Source organism: Saccostrea echinata, unplaced genomic scaffold, assembly GCF_033153115.1.
Source record: "Saccostrea echinata isolate AGI-Se365-2 ecotype Australia unplaced genomic scaffold, CSIRO_AGI_Sech_v1 ptg000012l, whole genome shotgun sequence".
NCBI lineage: Eukaryota > Metazoa > Mollusca > Bivalvia > Ostreida > Ostreidae > Saccostrea > Saccostrea echinata.
The window spans coordinates 11,214,553-11,232,218 of NW_026889761.1; the positions used below are offsets into that span (position 1 = coordinate 11,214,553).

Here is a 17,666-nt window from a genome sequence, read left to right on the forward strand (position 1 = left end):
AGATAAGGAATTAGATGCATTGTGTTCTTTCTCTTGCTGCTGCTTCTTTGGCTCTTTGTTTCAGATGAAGTACTTGAAAGTCTGTTTTCACTATGAAGAAATCGGCACGGAACTAAAGAGACGAAAAGGATCGATTCCACTTGGACGTTTCATTATTCGTCATGGGTATTCCAGCGACTTCTATTTCTGATGATGGAATTTATTCGCACGGGATATGCGGATTGCGTGGCACCTTTATTATTATCAAGAAAGGAAAATGAACATTTGCAAAAAACTCTATGACATTTATCAAACTTTGACCGCCGTTTCCCGGGGTCAAGGTAACTTAGAGTAATTTACGTGAAATTGTTAATCAGCGTCCGCCGTTTCCCGGGGTTATGCTGATTAAGGTTGCTTAGTTGTTGAATAATGTTGATGTTGACTGAACAGTTGAAGTTCAGATATGTGTTGAACAGTTGAAATACAAACGTGTTGAAGTTTGTAATTTGTATTGAACAGTTGAATTTGAACATTGAGTTGATGTTGTGATGTTGATATGTTGTGGCTTGCCCAAGTTGAAATGGCAGCCAAATTTAAATTTATAATACAATGCCGTGCCCACTTATACGCCACAGTAAGGGTATATATAATAAATTCAATAAATATACAATGATTTGTGTTGTTGTCTTTTCTTCGATAAAATAAAAATAATTGTTAAAAAAAAGATACTAGTATATTAAGAAACCAGAAATGTAAATATTTACAAGGTTTTTAAGTAATTGTACATTCTTTAAACTAAAAAAGATAGGAAAGCGAAGAAAACAAAAACGTAAAAAAAAAAAATGCTACTTATACGAGAAAAAACCTGAAATGCAATATTTACATATTTACAATGTATACAATATGTACAAAGTATACCCAAATCTCATGAAACACAAAGATCAGATTTCGAATAGGAATTTACTCAGTGTGGCCATAGACACCTCCACAAATTCGCAGGAAATGGCTTGTAGTGATGATGTCATCGTCATAATCCGCCCAAGCTTGTCGAATTTTCTTCTCCACCCTTGTGCTGGTTATTCTGGCATCACGAGACAGGTCCTGCGCGGAAACCTGGACGTGCACAATTTCAGCCTCCTTCTGCAGCATAGGAATCAAGCGGTAGAACCCAATGTTTCCGTGCCCAGCTTTGCCATTGAGACGATTGTGCCATCCTAGGTAATTTTTTTTTTAAGAATAAGCAAGTCAATAAAATTAAAGGGGGGGGGAGTAGGGAGGAAGGGGGTTAGATATTTAAGGTACACATGAAATAGATATATCTATAATACATTACCTTCGGTATCGTTGTTGGTACGAATCTCCTGCTTGTAGATGGACCAGGCTGGAATAGGGAATACTTCGTTGCTAATCCACTGTCTCTCCATGTAGTCTGTGAGGGACTTTAGAGAAGAAGATGGTTGAACCTTTTCTTGCATTGCCCGGAATGTGGGGTTGATGTCATTTGAAGGCAGAAATGGAAGGGCCATTAACTGTTTGATAAACCAGTGAGTTGCCTTTTTCTCGCGATAGGTGGCAGCTAGTCCAAGGTCCTGCACATGTCTCCATAATGCCTGTGTCCAATGGACGACACATCCACGGATTGAAATACCGGGCAATACTTCTCGAATGGACTGCCAAGCCGCTAACAGAGGCAAATTGATATTTAGTTCAACTTATAATTCTTAACATTTTTCATTCCTACACTAAGTACTATTTTTTCATTTGTGTAATAAGAATAAGAAAATGAAATACCTTTTTCAAAGTCCAGCATAATTTCCTCAACAACTGGTTCATCTAGCCGTTCTAATATGGCCTGCAAAACCTGAAGAATCAGGAAAATCGAAGCTATTTCTCTGATTTGCAATAATTTTTAAAAGGAATAATTTTATAAGTCAGTGATGCATACACATTTTTGTCAGTTTACTTTTGCCTCACCATCATATAGTCTTCCTTTTTTCTCCTTGACATCAGGGCAAATACCAAAGGAAACTGTTTCTTTTTACCGCCCTGTTGCACAAAGGCGTGAATTGACATCAGCTGGCCAGTTTTACGGAAAACTTTGGGTACAACCTAAGAATGTAATACTCATTCGTGCATTTTTGTTTAATCTTAAATCCAAAAAAAAAATATAATATTTAGTGTATCGATATATATAGCACCGACGATGTCTTTGGTATCTATGTATTTTAATTAAATATATACATATATTAACCTTAAAAGTCCCGTCCATATACCAGCGCCTAGCGTCCTTCAGCAGGGATAGCTGGAAAGGGGAACTGAATATTATATGCCTCTGTCCATCTGCATTGATGTCGGCGACAAGGAAGTCTTCGCATTGGAGGAAGTCAAGGTCCATCTAAAAAGAAGCATGATGGATGTAACATGTGAATACTGGTTTATTTTTCGAGAAAAGGGAAAAAAGGGTTAATAATCTATATACCTGGAAATTTAGATCCACTGGTTCCTCAGGACGGAACTTGCTTCTGAATCTATTTGCCACTCTCTTTATCAGATGGAGATTTGGTGCAAGGAATCTAGTTTCCTCACTGAAATGGTCCATTACTGTTCCCTCTGCAATTGACATTGCTGACTGGAACACATTCTCTCTTGCAGACTGTTTCACCTTAATTTCAAGTGTATAAAGTGGCTCTAAGCATAACTTGAATTCCGTCTAACATTGTTTTATATTTTTTTAGCAATTTCATTTACCTTGGCTGAAATTTCCTTCAGATGTGGGAGCTTTAAATTACCAGGATGAAGATGTTTGCTGCTTCCCCTTACAAATAATTCTCCTTGCTGTGACACACTGGCATAGCATTTGATCTTCTTTGACCTCATGCTGAAAGTCCAAGTAGTTGTCTTTTGGCCCTCATGCTAAATTAAACAAGTATTAACATAGTATTGGGTATGGGAAATCGTTGGGGAAAAATTAATAATATTTTTGGTAAGGACCCTCCTTTCTTAAATTTCGACGATTTCTTCCATTTCTTAAAGATGTAAAATAAATCAGAATACACCTTTTGCTACTTACTTTGACACTATACGAATAGCCATCGCTGGATACTAAGAGACGTCCGCCACGACTACTTCCTTTCTCCAAGAGCTTAAACGTTACTGGGACATCCTCCAGCACTGTGTCATCCATGGGATTGTCATCCTCTAAAGACCTGTTACAAGTATTGTAAGAAAAATGAAAAATACACGGACTTTGAATTCAAATACTTTATTTAATAGCATGTATATAGAATTAAAAACTTGTCGTACTGTTCAAGAACTTGAGAAGATTCAACAACAGCACGGCAACTAATGTTGAAAGAAACCATGAGCTGATCATTTCTGCTTCCTTCCGCTTCTCTCGTGCTCTCCAGTACTGGCACACTTCTAAAACTGTCGTCAAATGTATTGTCTCTGATTTGTCCCGTCTGAAAAGATTCTTCTTCCATCTGTAGATTTTTTTAACATAAAGAAAGAAAGAACGTGCTGAGAGAGATATTATGAAACACTTTAATAGAAACTTGTCAAAACATTGTTAATAACATTTAATAAAAAATTTAATTATTTTAAGTTGAATGGATATTGTATAAAATTGTATACAGGCTCGTCCTCGTCGGTGGAGACATCGTATGGGTTAGATCCCTGAAGCTCATCTGCTCCCCTATTTTCATCCTTGCAGTCGTTACAGTACCAGGCTATTCCCGCCTCTCCACCAAAAATAGACCAATACTCTTGCAGGGATACGTCTACAAAATTTGTTTAAGTAAAAGTCTAGTCCAAAATTGCATTTTTGTTTATTTATACTGAATGTCATCAGGATTTTTTTTTTATCTTACTCGTGCTGCACAAACGATGCTGCCATCTCTCGCAGTTTTCACAGCAAAGAGCGTGCTGTCTAGGTCGAACCTGTAATTAATAATTAATATTTTATTTTGTTGCAAGATTTTAAATTGTTATATTTTGAATATACCACAAGAAAAATCACAACTGTCTGGTGCAAATGTTTGTTCTAAATAAAGAGAATACATTATTAGAACTGTATTTAATGTTGTTCACGAATTGTGATCTTGATGTTTATTCTTTTAAATGCAACAACGTACGTTTCAAAATCTCAGTAGATGTCAAATAAAATATCTCTAAAAGGTTTGTTTACTCCAAGTTTGTATATTTGTCTAATAGTTTACTTATTCAGGGATTCAATTCAAAAAAATCTCGTATCTCATTTTTTTTTACGCTTTTACCCCCCCCCCCCCCCCCCGGCGTTCAGTTCACATTAATTGTTATACCAGAGGCAGTAAATTTTAAGTACAAACAAAAACATTTTCACAATCATACAATTATGAAATGCTTGAAACAGTTTTTTGAAAGGGTTTAGACACATGATTGTTATGTTAGCTAGATCTTTACACTGTTTACATGTACTTACGTCAATTTTATTATTAAGGAGTCATTCACGATAAGTCAATTATGCACGTACGCAAGAGAAAATATTAATGCAGAAAAAAATGTTTCAAACAATCAGGACTTTTTAAAATTAAAACTACATATATGCACATTGATTTTGTGTTTTTAGAATAAACATATTCAAAAAGGGGGTACACAAAGCGCTGCATTTCATTTCCGAAATTTTGCATTGCATTTCCTACATTTTTTGTTTGCATTTCCGACATTTTTTTTATTTTCATTTCCGACATTTATTTCTTTACATTTCCGGAATATTTGGAGGGTACTTTTACGACAATTTAATGTTAACGAAGCACGTGGAAATAGGATATAAATATTACATTTATTTCAAACCACATTTTCTGAATAAAAATAATGCAATACACTAAAGAACATGCATATGCCAAAAAAAAAAAAAAAAAAAGGTCTAAGAAGGAAGTTAAAACTTACTTGTCTGTGACAGTCCAAACATTTAGGATTAGTCATCTTGCCTAAAGATTGTGATCGCTAGAAAGTATTGCAGTAAATGAGATTTTTTATTAAGTCAAATAAAAAGTGGCAAAAAATTCTTATTTATATAATAATCCGGCTGAACACATCTGTGTACAATACACAACGCTGACATTTTCTGTCACTAAGAATGATTTCTCCAAATTTAAACGAGTAATAATTAAGGTGTCAATCTGTGAAATGTAATCGACAATTCACGGATAAACATATGTACCCAGCATGTATATACAAAAAACACCGTGTAAGGTATCATAAAACCGCCAGACAGCAATTACGAAATCTAACAATAATATATTTATTCGGAATTCCTGATAAAGGCCATAAACGAAAGATGACATCAAAAAGGAAAATAAACAAACTTGAAGACTACTATTGAATTTAATTGTGGGAAAAAAATGGATTAAAATAAAATATTTTTATCATCGCATTTAAATCTAAGTTATTCCATATTTCATAAGAAAGAAAGAAAAAACAAACAAAGAAGAAATAAAATAAAAAATAGATAAATAAATGAATTAAGGAATACTTAAATAAATAAATGAATAAATGTGTGAACTCAGAAATAAATAAATAAATGAATAAATAAATAGATAGATAAATAAATAGATAGATAAATAAATAGATAGATAGATACATAAATTTTCTAATTCAAATAATGGTACTAGTATAAAGCATGTTAATGTTAAGCTCAATAGTAATGGTATAAAAACTTATTGTATTATAATTTTCATGTTGGAGTGAAATGACCTAGGTTGTGGAGAGAAATGACCTAGGTAATGGAACGAAATGACCTAGGAGAGAAATGACTTGGGTGGAAATGACCTAGGCGGAGTGGGTACTGGGGAGAAATGACCCGGATTCTTTTGTATAATAATACTCTTTAAAATTGCAGCATCGTTGTTTTGTCCATCGGCCAGATAAGACCCTTAATAGATGTATAGTTTACACCCGCTAAATGTTTGCCTTTGAAAAGATTGATTACCACTCGTTTGGATATAAACATATGTTCCGTCTTACACAAGGATAGCAACGGGTCTCTCATCTGCTAATAGATGCAGAGCAAAGGTTCATTTGTGCTGTGTAATAAAGTCCTCTTCCATATTACGGTATGCTCAGATCCTAAATACTGTGGGAAAAATGTTCCTTTAAGGCATCTCTTGCACTTCCGATAAATTAGAAATGACGCTTTTATTTTTGATTTGAAACATGCTGCTAAGAAAGCTTAATGAATTTCCGGTTCTTAATTTTGTCAATAGTTAAGCGAGGCATGGTCTTAACTCCACCATCTGTTCGGTGACGATTGCAACACTTTGCTCCATCGGAGATCAACATTCCACTTTCAATATATGTTTTCAGCCTTATCTCTTTGCTGATGCTCTTCAAGCCTTTTGTACCTTTGCAAAATTGGCCCTTATTGTGGGACAAACTGGTCCGAGGGATTGATAAGCATATTCGCTTTAGACTTGCAAGACATGGCTTTGGAGTTTGCAAATTATGGTATTCCTCTTGTACAGAGGATGCTTTAGGATGCATGTGTATTAATATCGTTTCTGTGCTGTGTTCTCTGTAAAATTCAATGTCACATCGACTGCATACTATACAGATATCAAAGTTTACTTTTTCATTCATTTTCACAGTTTACTTTTTCATTTACTTTGAAAGTCTGCATTTGCAATATCTTTCACTTTTCACCTATTTTTCCTCACAAATCTTTTGCATAAACACCATTTTATAGACAGTGATTTGTCCATTATATTGTTCAAAAGGTATTTGCCCCCACTCAGGTCCGGATTGCATTCTCAGAACGGCTGAGGTAATAAAAGTCATTATTCATTTGATGAGATGAAAAGTACAAAATTAAAAAATCAATATAAGAAAAGTTATAATAGAGTATTTTAGAATTCAAAACAGTATACAAAGAATGCCACTATTATTGCTGATGGTATAAATGAAGACAATGAAAAAGTAGAAAAAAATTATCAATTCGGATTTCCTCTTGTACTAAATAAATTACTCTTTATCATATCTGTTTTGAAAAGTAAACAGTACGAATAGGCAAGTTAACTGAAATAGAACATGTATAAACAGCTCATAATATTATAAACTACATGAAAAGCAATGTGATTGAAATATAAAAACATGCACTTTGGTTAGTTTGCGTCCATGTGAAGAGGCTCTTTGAAACTTCTTTTGTTCCTTTCTGTTATTCCTTGACATTCCGTATGCCAATTTCTTCTGCAAGATCACAAAGTTAAGGTATTCTTTCGTCTTAAATGCAATTTTCTTTACTTTTTATGTATTTGGGCATATTGAGTGAAGAAACATTTTTAAAAAATTTTTTGGTACCAGAAACCTTATCATTAAATATCATTAAATAATAAAACAAATGGACTTGTATTAAGAAAAGATTTCATTACTCTATGTAAAGATTTAGACTGCGTTGGATTTCTTTAATTGCTAAGATTTAAGTATTATATCGTTTCCCTTAGATTATTGCAGTTACAAAACCACCAAGTGACTCCATATTCCCCACAAAATAAGGTAATGTCAGTAAATGATTTGATAGATTCTGTCCTCTTTTTTTAATCTCCTCCAGGATCATTGAATTTGAATGCATGTGTATTAATATTTGAAGTGTGCTTAACGATGTTATTATTATCTTCTTTTTCTGCGCTTAGAAATTGGAAATGATGAAAATAAGATTAAGGTCAAAAGAGATTTAAATTCTTCAGTCCATTTTTTTTCTTACCACTCAAAGTACTTCTCCTCCATCTTTCCCTAATTTACATTTAAGATATTAATGTTAATGTTTCTGGTATGGATGCAAACCCTTTATTTACTTATTTATTAGGTCAGCCACTGTGCAATGTTCTCTCAGGAACTGTTATTCCAAAGAAGTAAAAGTTTGTATAATCATTATTTATAACATTTTCAATGGTGAAAAGTTGTGATTTATTCATTAATAAAGGTGATATTATTTCACAGTGTGAAAGGATACCTAAGTAATATTCTGTCACGGTATGAAACTATGAAACTATATCAGAGTAAGTAAAATATAATTTCTGGTCTGTAATAAGATTGAGATAGTAACTAAAACATCTTGATAGAGATTAAAACTGCCAATTTCTTCCCAAATATGTAGCTAAAATCCATGTTACAATGTTTTCAATCTAACAACTGCTAAGCTATGGTGTTGCAACTGCTCAACTGCTCAATTATGACGTCACAACACTGTGTTAAGAAAAGACAAAGGCAAAGGGAAAATTAAAGAAAATGTAATAAACAGAAAATTCAGCGTTTTGTAGTTGGATATGGAATTTATTTCACTCGTGAGACAGGATTTTTTATATCTTCTCTCGTGCTTCGCACACGTGAAATAAATTCCATATCCAACTACAAAACATTGAATATCCTTTATGTATATAATATCAAAAAATAAATTCATACATTCGTATATGAAATCTAAAAATAACGATAAGTATTCATACTCAAAGTCCACTAAAACATTACAAATCGTGAGCAGAGCCGAGACAGACCTTTGAAAACAGAAGTTGTATTATGTTTATTTTTTCTTTTCTTTAAAACAACCAACCGTCCTATTATAAATTTTAAACAATATTTGACGTTTTCCAAATCAGTTTTGTATTAACTTGAAATTGAAAGGTCTACTAAATTTCATTTGCTGAGATAATATGTTATGACTTTTTTGGTAGAAATTAAGTCAATAATGTAGTCTTATTTCTAAAGTAAAAGTAAATATTAGTATAGAACATACTTTGAATGAAAATAAGATATTCTAATTGATTACATAAAAAAAAGTGTGTGATTAATTTCTGATCTTGTGTGATTTTCGTTTACATTGTTTGACTAAAATTCGATATGATACGTCCTCTTGTAGACCTTTTTAGCACCATAGGCCTCCTTAAAAAGTTTGTTACTTTAATACAGATTAGGGAATTTCAATAGATGAAGGTTTATATTTATTTGAAATGAAAGTTTTCATAAAATACTTTCGTTTAGAAACAAGTTATGATGCTCATGTTTTCTTTTACTCCGAACATAGTTTGTATACAATGTTTGCAATCAGAAACATGACCGTATATTTCCTTTGTGGGGAAATATTGCACGTTAATGAAACCATTATTTAAGACGCGAATATTTACCAAGTAACAGGTAAAGATAATCAAAAAGTGACTGATTTCAGAAGTCCTTTAAAGAATAAAAAATCTAAATAGTGCTAAAGCACAGACTCCTAGAATTACCAGAGATGATGTCATGTGCCTAGGACTCGTAAACATCTCTGTTTATACCGGTCACAAACAATATCCTAGCATATTTTATCTAAATACAATAAGTTGTATTAATTTTGAAACAAAGACAATATTTAAACATAGTTTGTTTTATTGGATATGTTCAAATATCATAGAAACCGTGAAAACCAGAGTCATTGGGACGACGATGTTAAGGCCTTGCATTGAATTGATCATCTTTTTTTTTAATGTTGGAAAGAATCACTAATTAATTTTTTTTCTTTAAGCTTACCATTTTCTTTTCTTTTGTTATAGATGAAGTAAATATTTCAACAAAATTAATTCTTTGCAGGTGCTTGAAATCTAAAGTAAGCATAAAACGCCTCTTTCGTTATCTATTTCTCTTTTTAATGATTTTTTGATATCTTTGTACCGTAATTCAATCACAAAAGATGATGAATAATCATTTGTTAGCACACACTCTATATTAAACTTCAAAATTTATATACACCCTCTTCCATATCAATAATTGCTTTTCAAGTAGGAGTACACGAAATTCAAAAAGTATAAATATGAGGATATCAAATATGCCAAACCATACAACAATTATGTTGAGCCAAAAGTTTTACAGCATTGTGTTGTGTGTTGCTTTGTTTTCCTCCGTCTTGGTACTGATGGATGCTGCTATATCCATGACATCAGGAAAAATACGTAGGTTCTTTTTTGTTACAGAGAGAAAAATAATAGCTTGTAACTATATATCATTCGTCCCTTAGAATCAAAAAAATTTTAGAAAAAAAAAGAATCTGCTAATTCTTTGATACAATGAGATAATAGAAGTCTTTTGAGAACGTCTAAATGCTCCCAATAGACAAAATTTAATTAAGGAATGTTTTTAAGTTTTGTGTGAGTTATTGGTGTGTAAATCACACAGACTTGTCACGTAGGCTTATTTCAGGAAGCGCGCTAGCGCTTCGTGACAAATATGCCTACGTGCAAGTCTGTGTGATTTACACACCAATAATTCACACTTAACTTAAAAACATTCCTTATATTTACATTTTATATGTTTAAATGCACCAAAAATATACTCAATTTTTTAATTTCTTGCTGCCCTATATCGCCATATTTTTATTAACGTCTCTGTAGCCACATTGTGACGTCACTAACGCGAAATTCTACGTGTAAATTTCTACGCAAAAATGGCTTTCAAATCAATTTCACATTTGTCTTAGTAGAAAAGCACAGAAAATTTAAATATAATGATATGTACGGATCAGATTAAAAATCTCATTACCCAAAGGGGCACATATATATTCATTTATACTGATTGTGTCATTGCTGGATATTTATTCATAAGTTTTTATCTGATTTTTGCATTGCAGAAAATATTTTTTGTGCTTCTTGTAACGAGATCAAAAATAACACAGAAGCCTTTAAGAAATGCAAGGCAACAAAGTGTATTTCCATGAGCAGCACTTGACGATGATTTTAAACAGAAGACTGAGATGTACACTGAAAATTATCACGATGTACAAAATAAAATAAGATAATTATATAAAATATAAAAGCTTTGTTATTTCTATTTTTTGTGTTATTGGCCGCCATGATGATTTTGAGGTTATTACCACAAAAAACAAACACAGTACTATCAAGATGTGACGACCTATGAAGAGACTAATTGAGATCAGACTATGCTTAGTGAAAAATGCACAAATTAATTCATTCAATGCATCTATCTAATACAATTTGAATATTTAGTCTCAATATTCAAAACAAATATTCAATATAATATCCAATACAAATATACAATATTAGCAAATATCCATATTATTTGTGTATTATTCAATTGTTTATTTATATGTGCATAAGTCAATTGTTAATCAAAATGCACTCATCAATCTTTGTTAAGGATCGACTTGGAAGGATGCAAAACCCGAATACATCGTTTATCTGTCTACATTGTTTCCAATCCATGATCATCACCATGACAGAACTGCAACATGAATTAACAGATCAAATAACACGGGTAAGCCTTTTATAAAAGTATTATTTCAAATCTTATTTTTTGTTAGTTTTAAAGTGAAATAGAATGCTGGAAACCATATGGTACTCTAAAATGTGAAATGCTACAAGTGCCCCCAATAGTTTATAGGAAACATTTACAAAATCTTAGCATCCGGATATTTAAAGCAGGTTTTAATGCTAAGGTTAATGGTGGGTGGGAGAACAGATTATAAGAAATTATATCATTTACAATTTCAAATCACTCTCATCATAAATACTCCAAACCAAAAAGGATGTATCTAGGCATGTTATAAGTCGGGTTATAAGTGTTCGATCCAAAAAAAAAAATGCGGCGTAAAGATGAATAATGACCCCCGTAGATATATAACCGGGGGGGGGGGTCATCAAAAACTGACACTGTAGCCGTAAAAAAAATGTATTTTCTTTTTAAAGAAAAAAAACCTAGGGGTCAGTTTTCTACCTGTGCAACCTATAAGAAATTGGCCCCAGTTGAAAAATGACCCCATCCCTACATAGAGATACAATATTTAAAAGGAGAAAATTGATGCAAGATTTTGGTCTCAGCGTGTATTTTTCTTCATTTTTTTTTTTACATACTGGAGGAACACGCAATTAAAAGTATTTAACAGCAAAATATGTGTTTCTTTTTATTAGACTTATTTTGATCTCAACACACAATTAAAATTGCAAATTAGGACACGTCGTCGAGAATGTATGTATGTTTGGACGCCATATTATTATCTCTAGATCTATTATTTTGTCTGAATATTTTCTTGTAGATGTCTTGGAAACTTAAATAAACTTTTCAGAAATGGCGATCAACAACTCTACATATTCATTAAATATTTCAATTTTTCAAACCGATCACCATTGCCATGATAAAAAAAAAAGATAGGTTTTGTAAATGAATGTTCTCACCGTTGTTTTGGATAATCTTTATGAAACTTCACAAATGCATTTACATTTAAGATTTTTAAAATTGTTTCCATTGCCATGAACATGGTTGGACAAATTTTTTCACACAACGAACGAATTAACTAAGGTGTATATTTAGAGTTTTTTTTTCTTACAGGAGGTAGAAAATATCCCATCACGTAATCATTATATATGGGTCATTTGGTATATTTGTTGCTTGCAATAGCAAACGTTCTAGTCTTAATCTGTTTCATATTTCGATATTTTGCTTATAATAGAGGTTTGTGAACTAAAAAAACTGGATGACTTCAGAATTGGCTTTTCCATTGTCAGTAATAGTACACTATCGCCAGAATATGGTGTCACTCAACTTATTCTCTGCTCTGGAGCATGTTCTGAGTAAAATAACATAATATCAGAGACAAGATTATGACAAATAAGTTAATGTTAAAGTGCTTTCATTGCCTCAATCAAAGTAAGCATTTCTAATATTCTTGGTTCATTGTGTGACATTGTTAGTAAATACATTTGTAATTTTAGAATCTTGATTACTTCAACAAATTTACAAAAAATCCATGAAGGCAATAACTTTTCCAAATACATGTATAAAATATCATGCAATTCTATGGTGCCGTTTAAGCCCAGAAAAGATTTACAATTGTTAAAGCCAAGAAAAAAATTACAATTGCTCGGACGAGTTAGATATTTCTTCTAAAAAGAAGACAATAGTTCTGACAAATTAGTTCTTCATTCAGACGTACAAAAGATTTGTGTGGATGAAAAAATTCTTTCTTCGGACGAATTATGTATACTTGTATTCTAAAAGAAAGTAGATTAAATTGTTTTTGTTCGGAATTGTTAGCCCGAACTGGATATTTAACTACTTGTATAATTTAGTTAATTACCTATTTGTTCAAACATATTTGATGTTTCTTCTTTGGACAAGACTTTTCTCTGATAAATGAGAGCATCCAGAAAATCAAAAATGAAACGTGTATAAAACATGAATCAGGTGCACATTGGTTTCGAGATATGGACCTTTTTTATTGACTCCAATTCTTTAATTTGCAGCTTAGGTTCAAATTGCTACCATCTCAACTCTTTTTGTCTTCCATATACACTGGATAGTTTATTAATTCTTGTTCTTTTGGATTTCATGAAAATGTACGAAAGTCTCTAAAACATGACGTAATTCTTCTCTTTAAAATTGTAATACACCTTTGTTAAATGTCCCAAAATTACATGTATGTAAACTCATAAATCATTGACTTAAGAAACAGGCATCTGGACGTAACTCAATTAACCGGTATATTGACATTATAACAATTCTTTTTCTCTCTAGTGGCTCGCGTGGTGCAGTGGTTAGAGCGTTTGCTGTAGAGTCGCGGCATTAGGAATTGATCCTTACGTCCTGGGTTCAAATTCACTGTGCAACGTGGAGACTGGTCCTTCTGATGAGACCGTATAAACTGAGGTCCCATGTCGCAATATGTGCTGGCATAAAAAATATCCCTCATTGTGCAAAGGCCGTGTGTACAGAGTATAGGTCTAAATATGCAGCCCTCCTCAGGCAGGTGGTGTCGTCTCAATATGAGTGGAAAAATTTCGTAAGAGACGTTATACAACAAGCAAACAAACAAATCTCTCTCTGGAAGATAAGTGAAAAATAAAAAAGAGGTCTTTTAAAAAAGATACTTATTAAAATCGATATGGAAGAATTTCCACAAAGTTGATTGAAGTCGACTACAATGTTGTCAATATATCATAAAAGACATTCGAACGATTTAATGAGAACAACAGATCATCGCTGTATCATCGATTTACCTCAGGTGAGCATTTTGATCTACCGGCCTCTTGATTTATAATTCTAAATTTTTAAACCTTAAAGAAAATATATCCCTAATAAAATCTAAAAGGGTTCGTTATTCTACAGGGGCCATATGCTAAATCAATTCAAATTCATGTTGACTCAATCACCCAAATTAAATAAATAAATAGGCAATCTGTTGTCCTTAAAAAGGACTGCAATAAGTAGACTATAATGTTTCTAACAGAAATCAAAACAATAATAATAATAAAAAAGTAAATGAAGAAATTTTGCGTAGAAATAGATATAGGAGATTTTTTAAAAAAATCTTTTGTCTTGTAACATGTAATTTACTAATTTAAAGTAAATGTATAATAGTCTAATTAAATTAAACTACAAGATCTAAAACTGGATATCAATTATACTTGATCAAGGCATCTTATAACTTTGACTTTTGACGGTAGAATGTTTTAATTAAATGGGCGGGCTGATCGATGTATAACAATATTAGAAACGTTTTGCTTTTGCAAGCTCAGACTTTTGCCAGGTAAAATTATACAATTGAAATAAAATCTAATGGCTGTACATGTTCCTCTTTCATGAAACGTCAGATGCCTTTTTTCTTGTCATTGTTATTCTTAATTTGACCCCTCCCCCATCAACTGAAATTGCTTCCGACGGCGAAGGATTCACAGATATGATTCCGGAAGTATATCCTATCATATCCTAAAACTGAAATTAAGTTTTTAATCCAAGCCACAAAACCATCAGAAATATTCCTCATTTTCATTCATCACAATCAATTAATTGGCATCACCATGTCAAGATTACAAATAGATGATAAGCAACAGAAAGCTGAATGATAAGATAATGGCAACAGCATCAAGAAAAAATCACACAATATACCCTATATGTGAAATGTTTTGCTCAAGGTTCGAGATAAAAATGTTACCTGTGCAGATTAAAGCGGTGCTGTTCTCCTTGACAAGTAAGACATATCTGTAGAAGAAAGAAGCTTTTCTGACAAAATTTGTAGCCCTCCACCGGCAGGTGGTGACGTCTCCATATGAGTGAAAAATTCTCGAGAGGGACGTTAAACAACAAACAAAAAATCAATCAATCAATCATTACCTTTTCATTTGACATTTGCAAAATTATTTGTTAGAAAACATTCTGTTTGTACACATAAGTATTCTGAGGTTGATATTAAAAAGATGCTCGAGTTTCTGATTGACAATATCTAGGTAGTTTTTGGAGATCAGGTCTTTCAACAATCTTTTGCAATTCCCATGGGTACCAATAGCGACCCCTTATTAGCAGACCTATTTATGTATTCATATGAAGCAGAATTTATTCAAAAACTTCTACATGAGAAGAAGAAAACACTTGTTGAGGTCTTCCTCTCGACATTTAGATATATCGACGACGTATTATTAACTAAGAATAATTACGTCCATTCCTACGTCGACTCGATATATCCCAGTGAGCTTGAAATAAAAGATACCACAGAGTCTGACACATCTGTTTTATTTTGGATACTTAAATGGTAATCTAATAACAAAGCTTTATGATAAACGTGATGACTTCAACTTTTTCAATTGTCAACTTCCCTTACTCATGTAGCAATATACCCTCATCACCTCCATATTGGGTTTTTGTCTCCCAGTTGATTCGATATGCAAGAGCATGTTTTACCTATGAACAATTCTAAAACGAAGCAAGCTATTAACAAACAAGTTGATGAAACAAGGAAATCAACATTCTCGTTTGAAGTCATCATTTCGCAAGTTTTATAGTCGATAGAATGACCTTGTTAGCAAAAATAGTCTGTCATTAAGTCAAATGCTGACTGACGTTTTTCATACTAAATTTAAGCCATTATTTACACACTGAATTGTCTACGGACTTTTCCATTTTACCCGATCTTGACAAGGAGCACACGGTGGATTTGGCCGGTCGGCAGGGGATGCTCACTCCTCCACGGCACCTGATCCCACCTGATGTTTTTGGAGGTCCGTGTTTGCTCTGCTCCCGATTTGTATTGTCTATATGAAATTTGAGCTTGAATACTGTTCGTTATCTCCATATTTCATGGTATTAGAGATGTCTTTAGAATAGCAGTAAGATATAAATTAAGAGACGTCTTATGATATACCTTAGGTGGGTCCTTAGTTCTTAAGATAGTACTATCTTTGGAATGTCCTAACATGACATAGGATATTCCCAGGATAAGTCTTAAATATATTGTAACATTATAATTATATAATTTTTATCTAAGAAAGTGAAAATAGGGACTACGAATACCGTGATAGCTCGTAAAATTCAACTAGAGATGCGTATTGATATAACGATTTTTTTCATTGTAAAAAATCATTTCTTATCTTAAAAAATAAATAAATAAAAGGACTCTCTCTCTCTCTCTCTGTTTCTGTCTCTCTGTCTCTCTCTCTCTAAAATAATGAAGAAATCATAAAAATATTATGGAAGTTGAGAAAAACATTTAATCTTAAGTTGTATAGCTATCGTATTTCAATAAAAAATTTGCAAAGGAAACTTATTTAAATTTGTTTAGATTAATTTTATATACAAATAAACTTTAACTTGTAATAGAAAGTAATATATCTGACAGTTTATATGGTACTTATGCTGCCTATCAAGTAAGGCAACGTGAGAGCATTTAAGTGATGCAGTAGTCTTTCCCATTTCATGCAGGATAAGCTACATGTACAACTGTATAGACCGCATCCATACCTTTTGATGGGTGATTGCTTCACTTTAGTATACTGTGAAAAAAAACCTCATGCTGGTTAGCTTTATTGTCCAAATACACTCGAAGACTTCGATTGAATTATGATCATGAAATTTTTAGACTTTAACATGTAGTGATCCTAAAAAGAATCTCAACTTTTCTGGAATGTAACTTGAAAGACCTTTGGAAAAGGTGAAAAAGAGTTATTTAACATTACAACAAATAATTCCCATATTCCATCAGTTCCACATATATATTCCACAGGATAAATATCATTTGGCATATTACAGAACAGCTAGGCAAAGTTTTGAACCTCTATTTCATTATAAGATGGGTCATGCAACATCTAAAGTTTAGGAGAAATCTAATGATTCATCTTAAAGTCTTATTAGGGGGCCTGACATAGGACATAGGAAATACTTACTGCTGAGACCAGAATTGGTGATTCTAATGGTACGAGTTTTTGCCATATGAATTTTATCACAGGATTTAGAAGGTTGCCATTGTTCGATATCCTCTATCTGTTTTTGGTTGATATTTTTTTTTAATCTGGCATGTAACAAGTACAAAACGGTCGATCAACAGGCAATAAAAAATATCATTTTAAACTATAATTATTGTGTGATTAAAGGTTATACAGTTTATCTGTTTTCTTCATCCTTTCTTGGATCTTGATAGCCACCGTTTACTTATAGACTGATTCCTCAGACATGAACACTGATTTTACATCGCTAAATATATTGAAAAATCATTAACGCAGATAAAGACAATTAAAACAACATCTTGCTCAGTTGTCGTTTTTATCAGATGTTTATTGCATCGCCCACAAAGAGGAAAAAAGTACTGTTGTTGTCAATGGTAAAAGTTAAATAAGCTATGATTGTTTACTTCAGCGACTTAAAGTTCATTACACTACTCTATCTTCCATTTTGATGCTATTTGCATCTTTTGT

General features: G+C 32.5%; 1 protein-coding gene across 1 annotated transcript; it reads right to left on the minus strand.

Annotated features, from left to right (window-relative positions):
- Positions 1–939: 939 nt before the first annotated feature.
- On the minus strand, positions 940–4,941 carry LOC133184996 (uncharacterized). Its single transcript, XM_061320061.1, has 12 exons — positions 4,906–4,941; positions 3,849–3,918; positions 3,613–3,758; positions 3,283–3,461; positions 3,050–3,185; positions 2,728–2,892; positions 2,459–2,641; positions 2,231–2,374; positions 1,954–2,088; positions 1,771–1,840; positions 1,313–1,660; positions 940–1,193 (listed from the first exon to the last, which is right to left on the minus strand). The coding sequence occupies exons 1-12, from the start codon at positions 4,939–4,941 to the stop codon at positions 940–942; spliced, it is 1,866 nt and encodes a 621-aa protein (XP_061176045.1).
- Positions 4,942–17,666: the final 12,725 nt, after the last annotated feature.

What these genes read in the sequence shown, in the direction of transcription:
- LOC133184996 (XM_061320061.1), bottom strand. Translation starts at nt 4,941, where the DNA reads ATGACTAATCCTAAATGTTTGGACTGTCACAGACAA. An exon ending in GCTATTCGTATAGTGTCAAA is followed by an intron (nt 2,893 to 3,049) that starts GTAAGTAGCAAA and finishes TGTTTAATTTAG; the next exon opens with CATGAGGGCCAAAAGACAAC. An exon ending in CAGTGGATCTAAATTTCCAG is followed by an intron (nt 2,375 to 2,458) that starts GTATATAGATTA and finishes GCTTCTTTTTAG; the next exon opens with ATGGACCTTGACTTCCTCCA.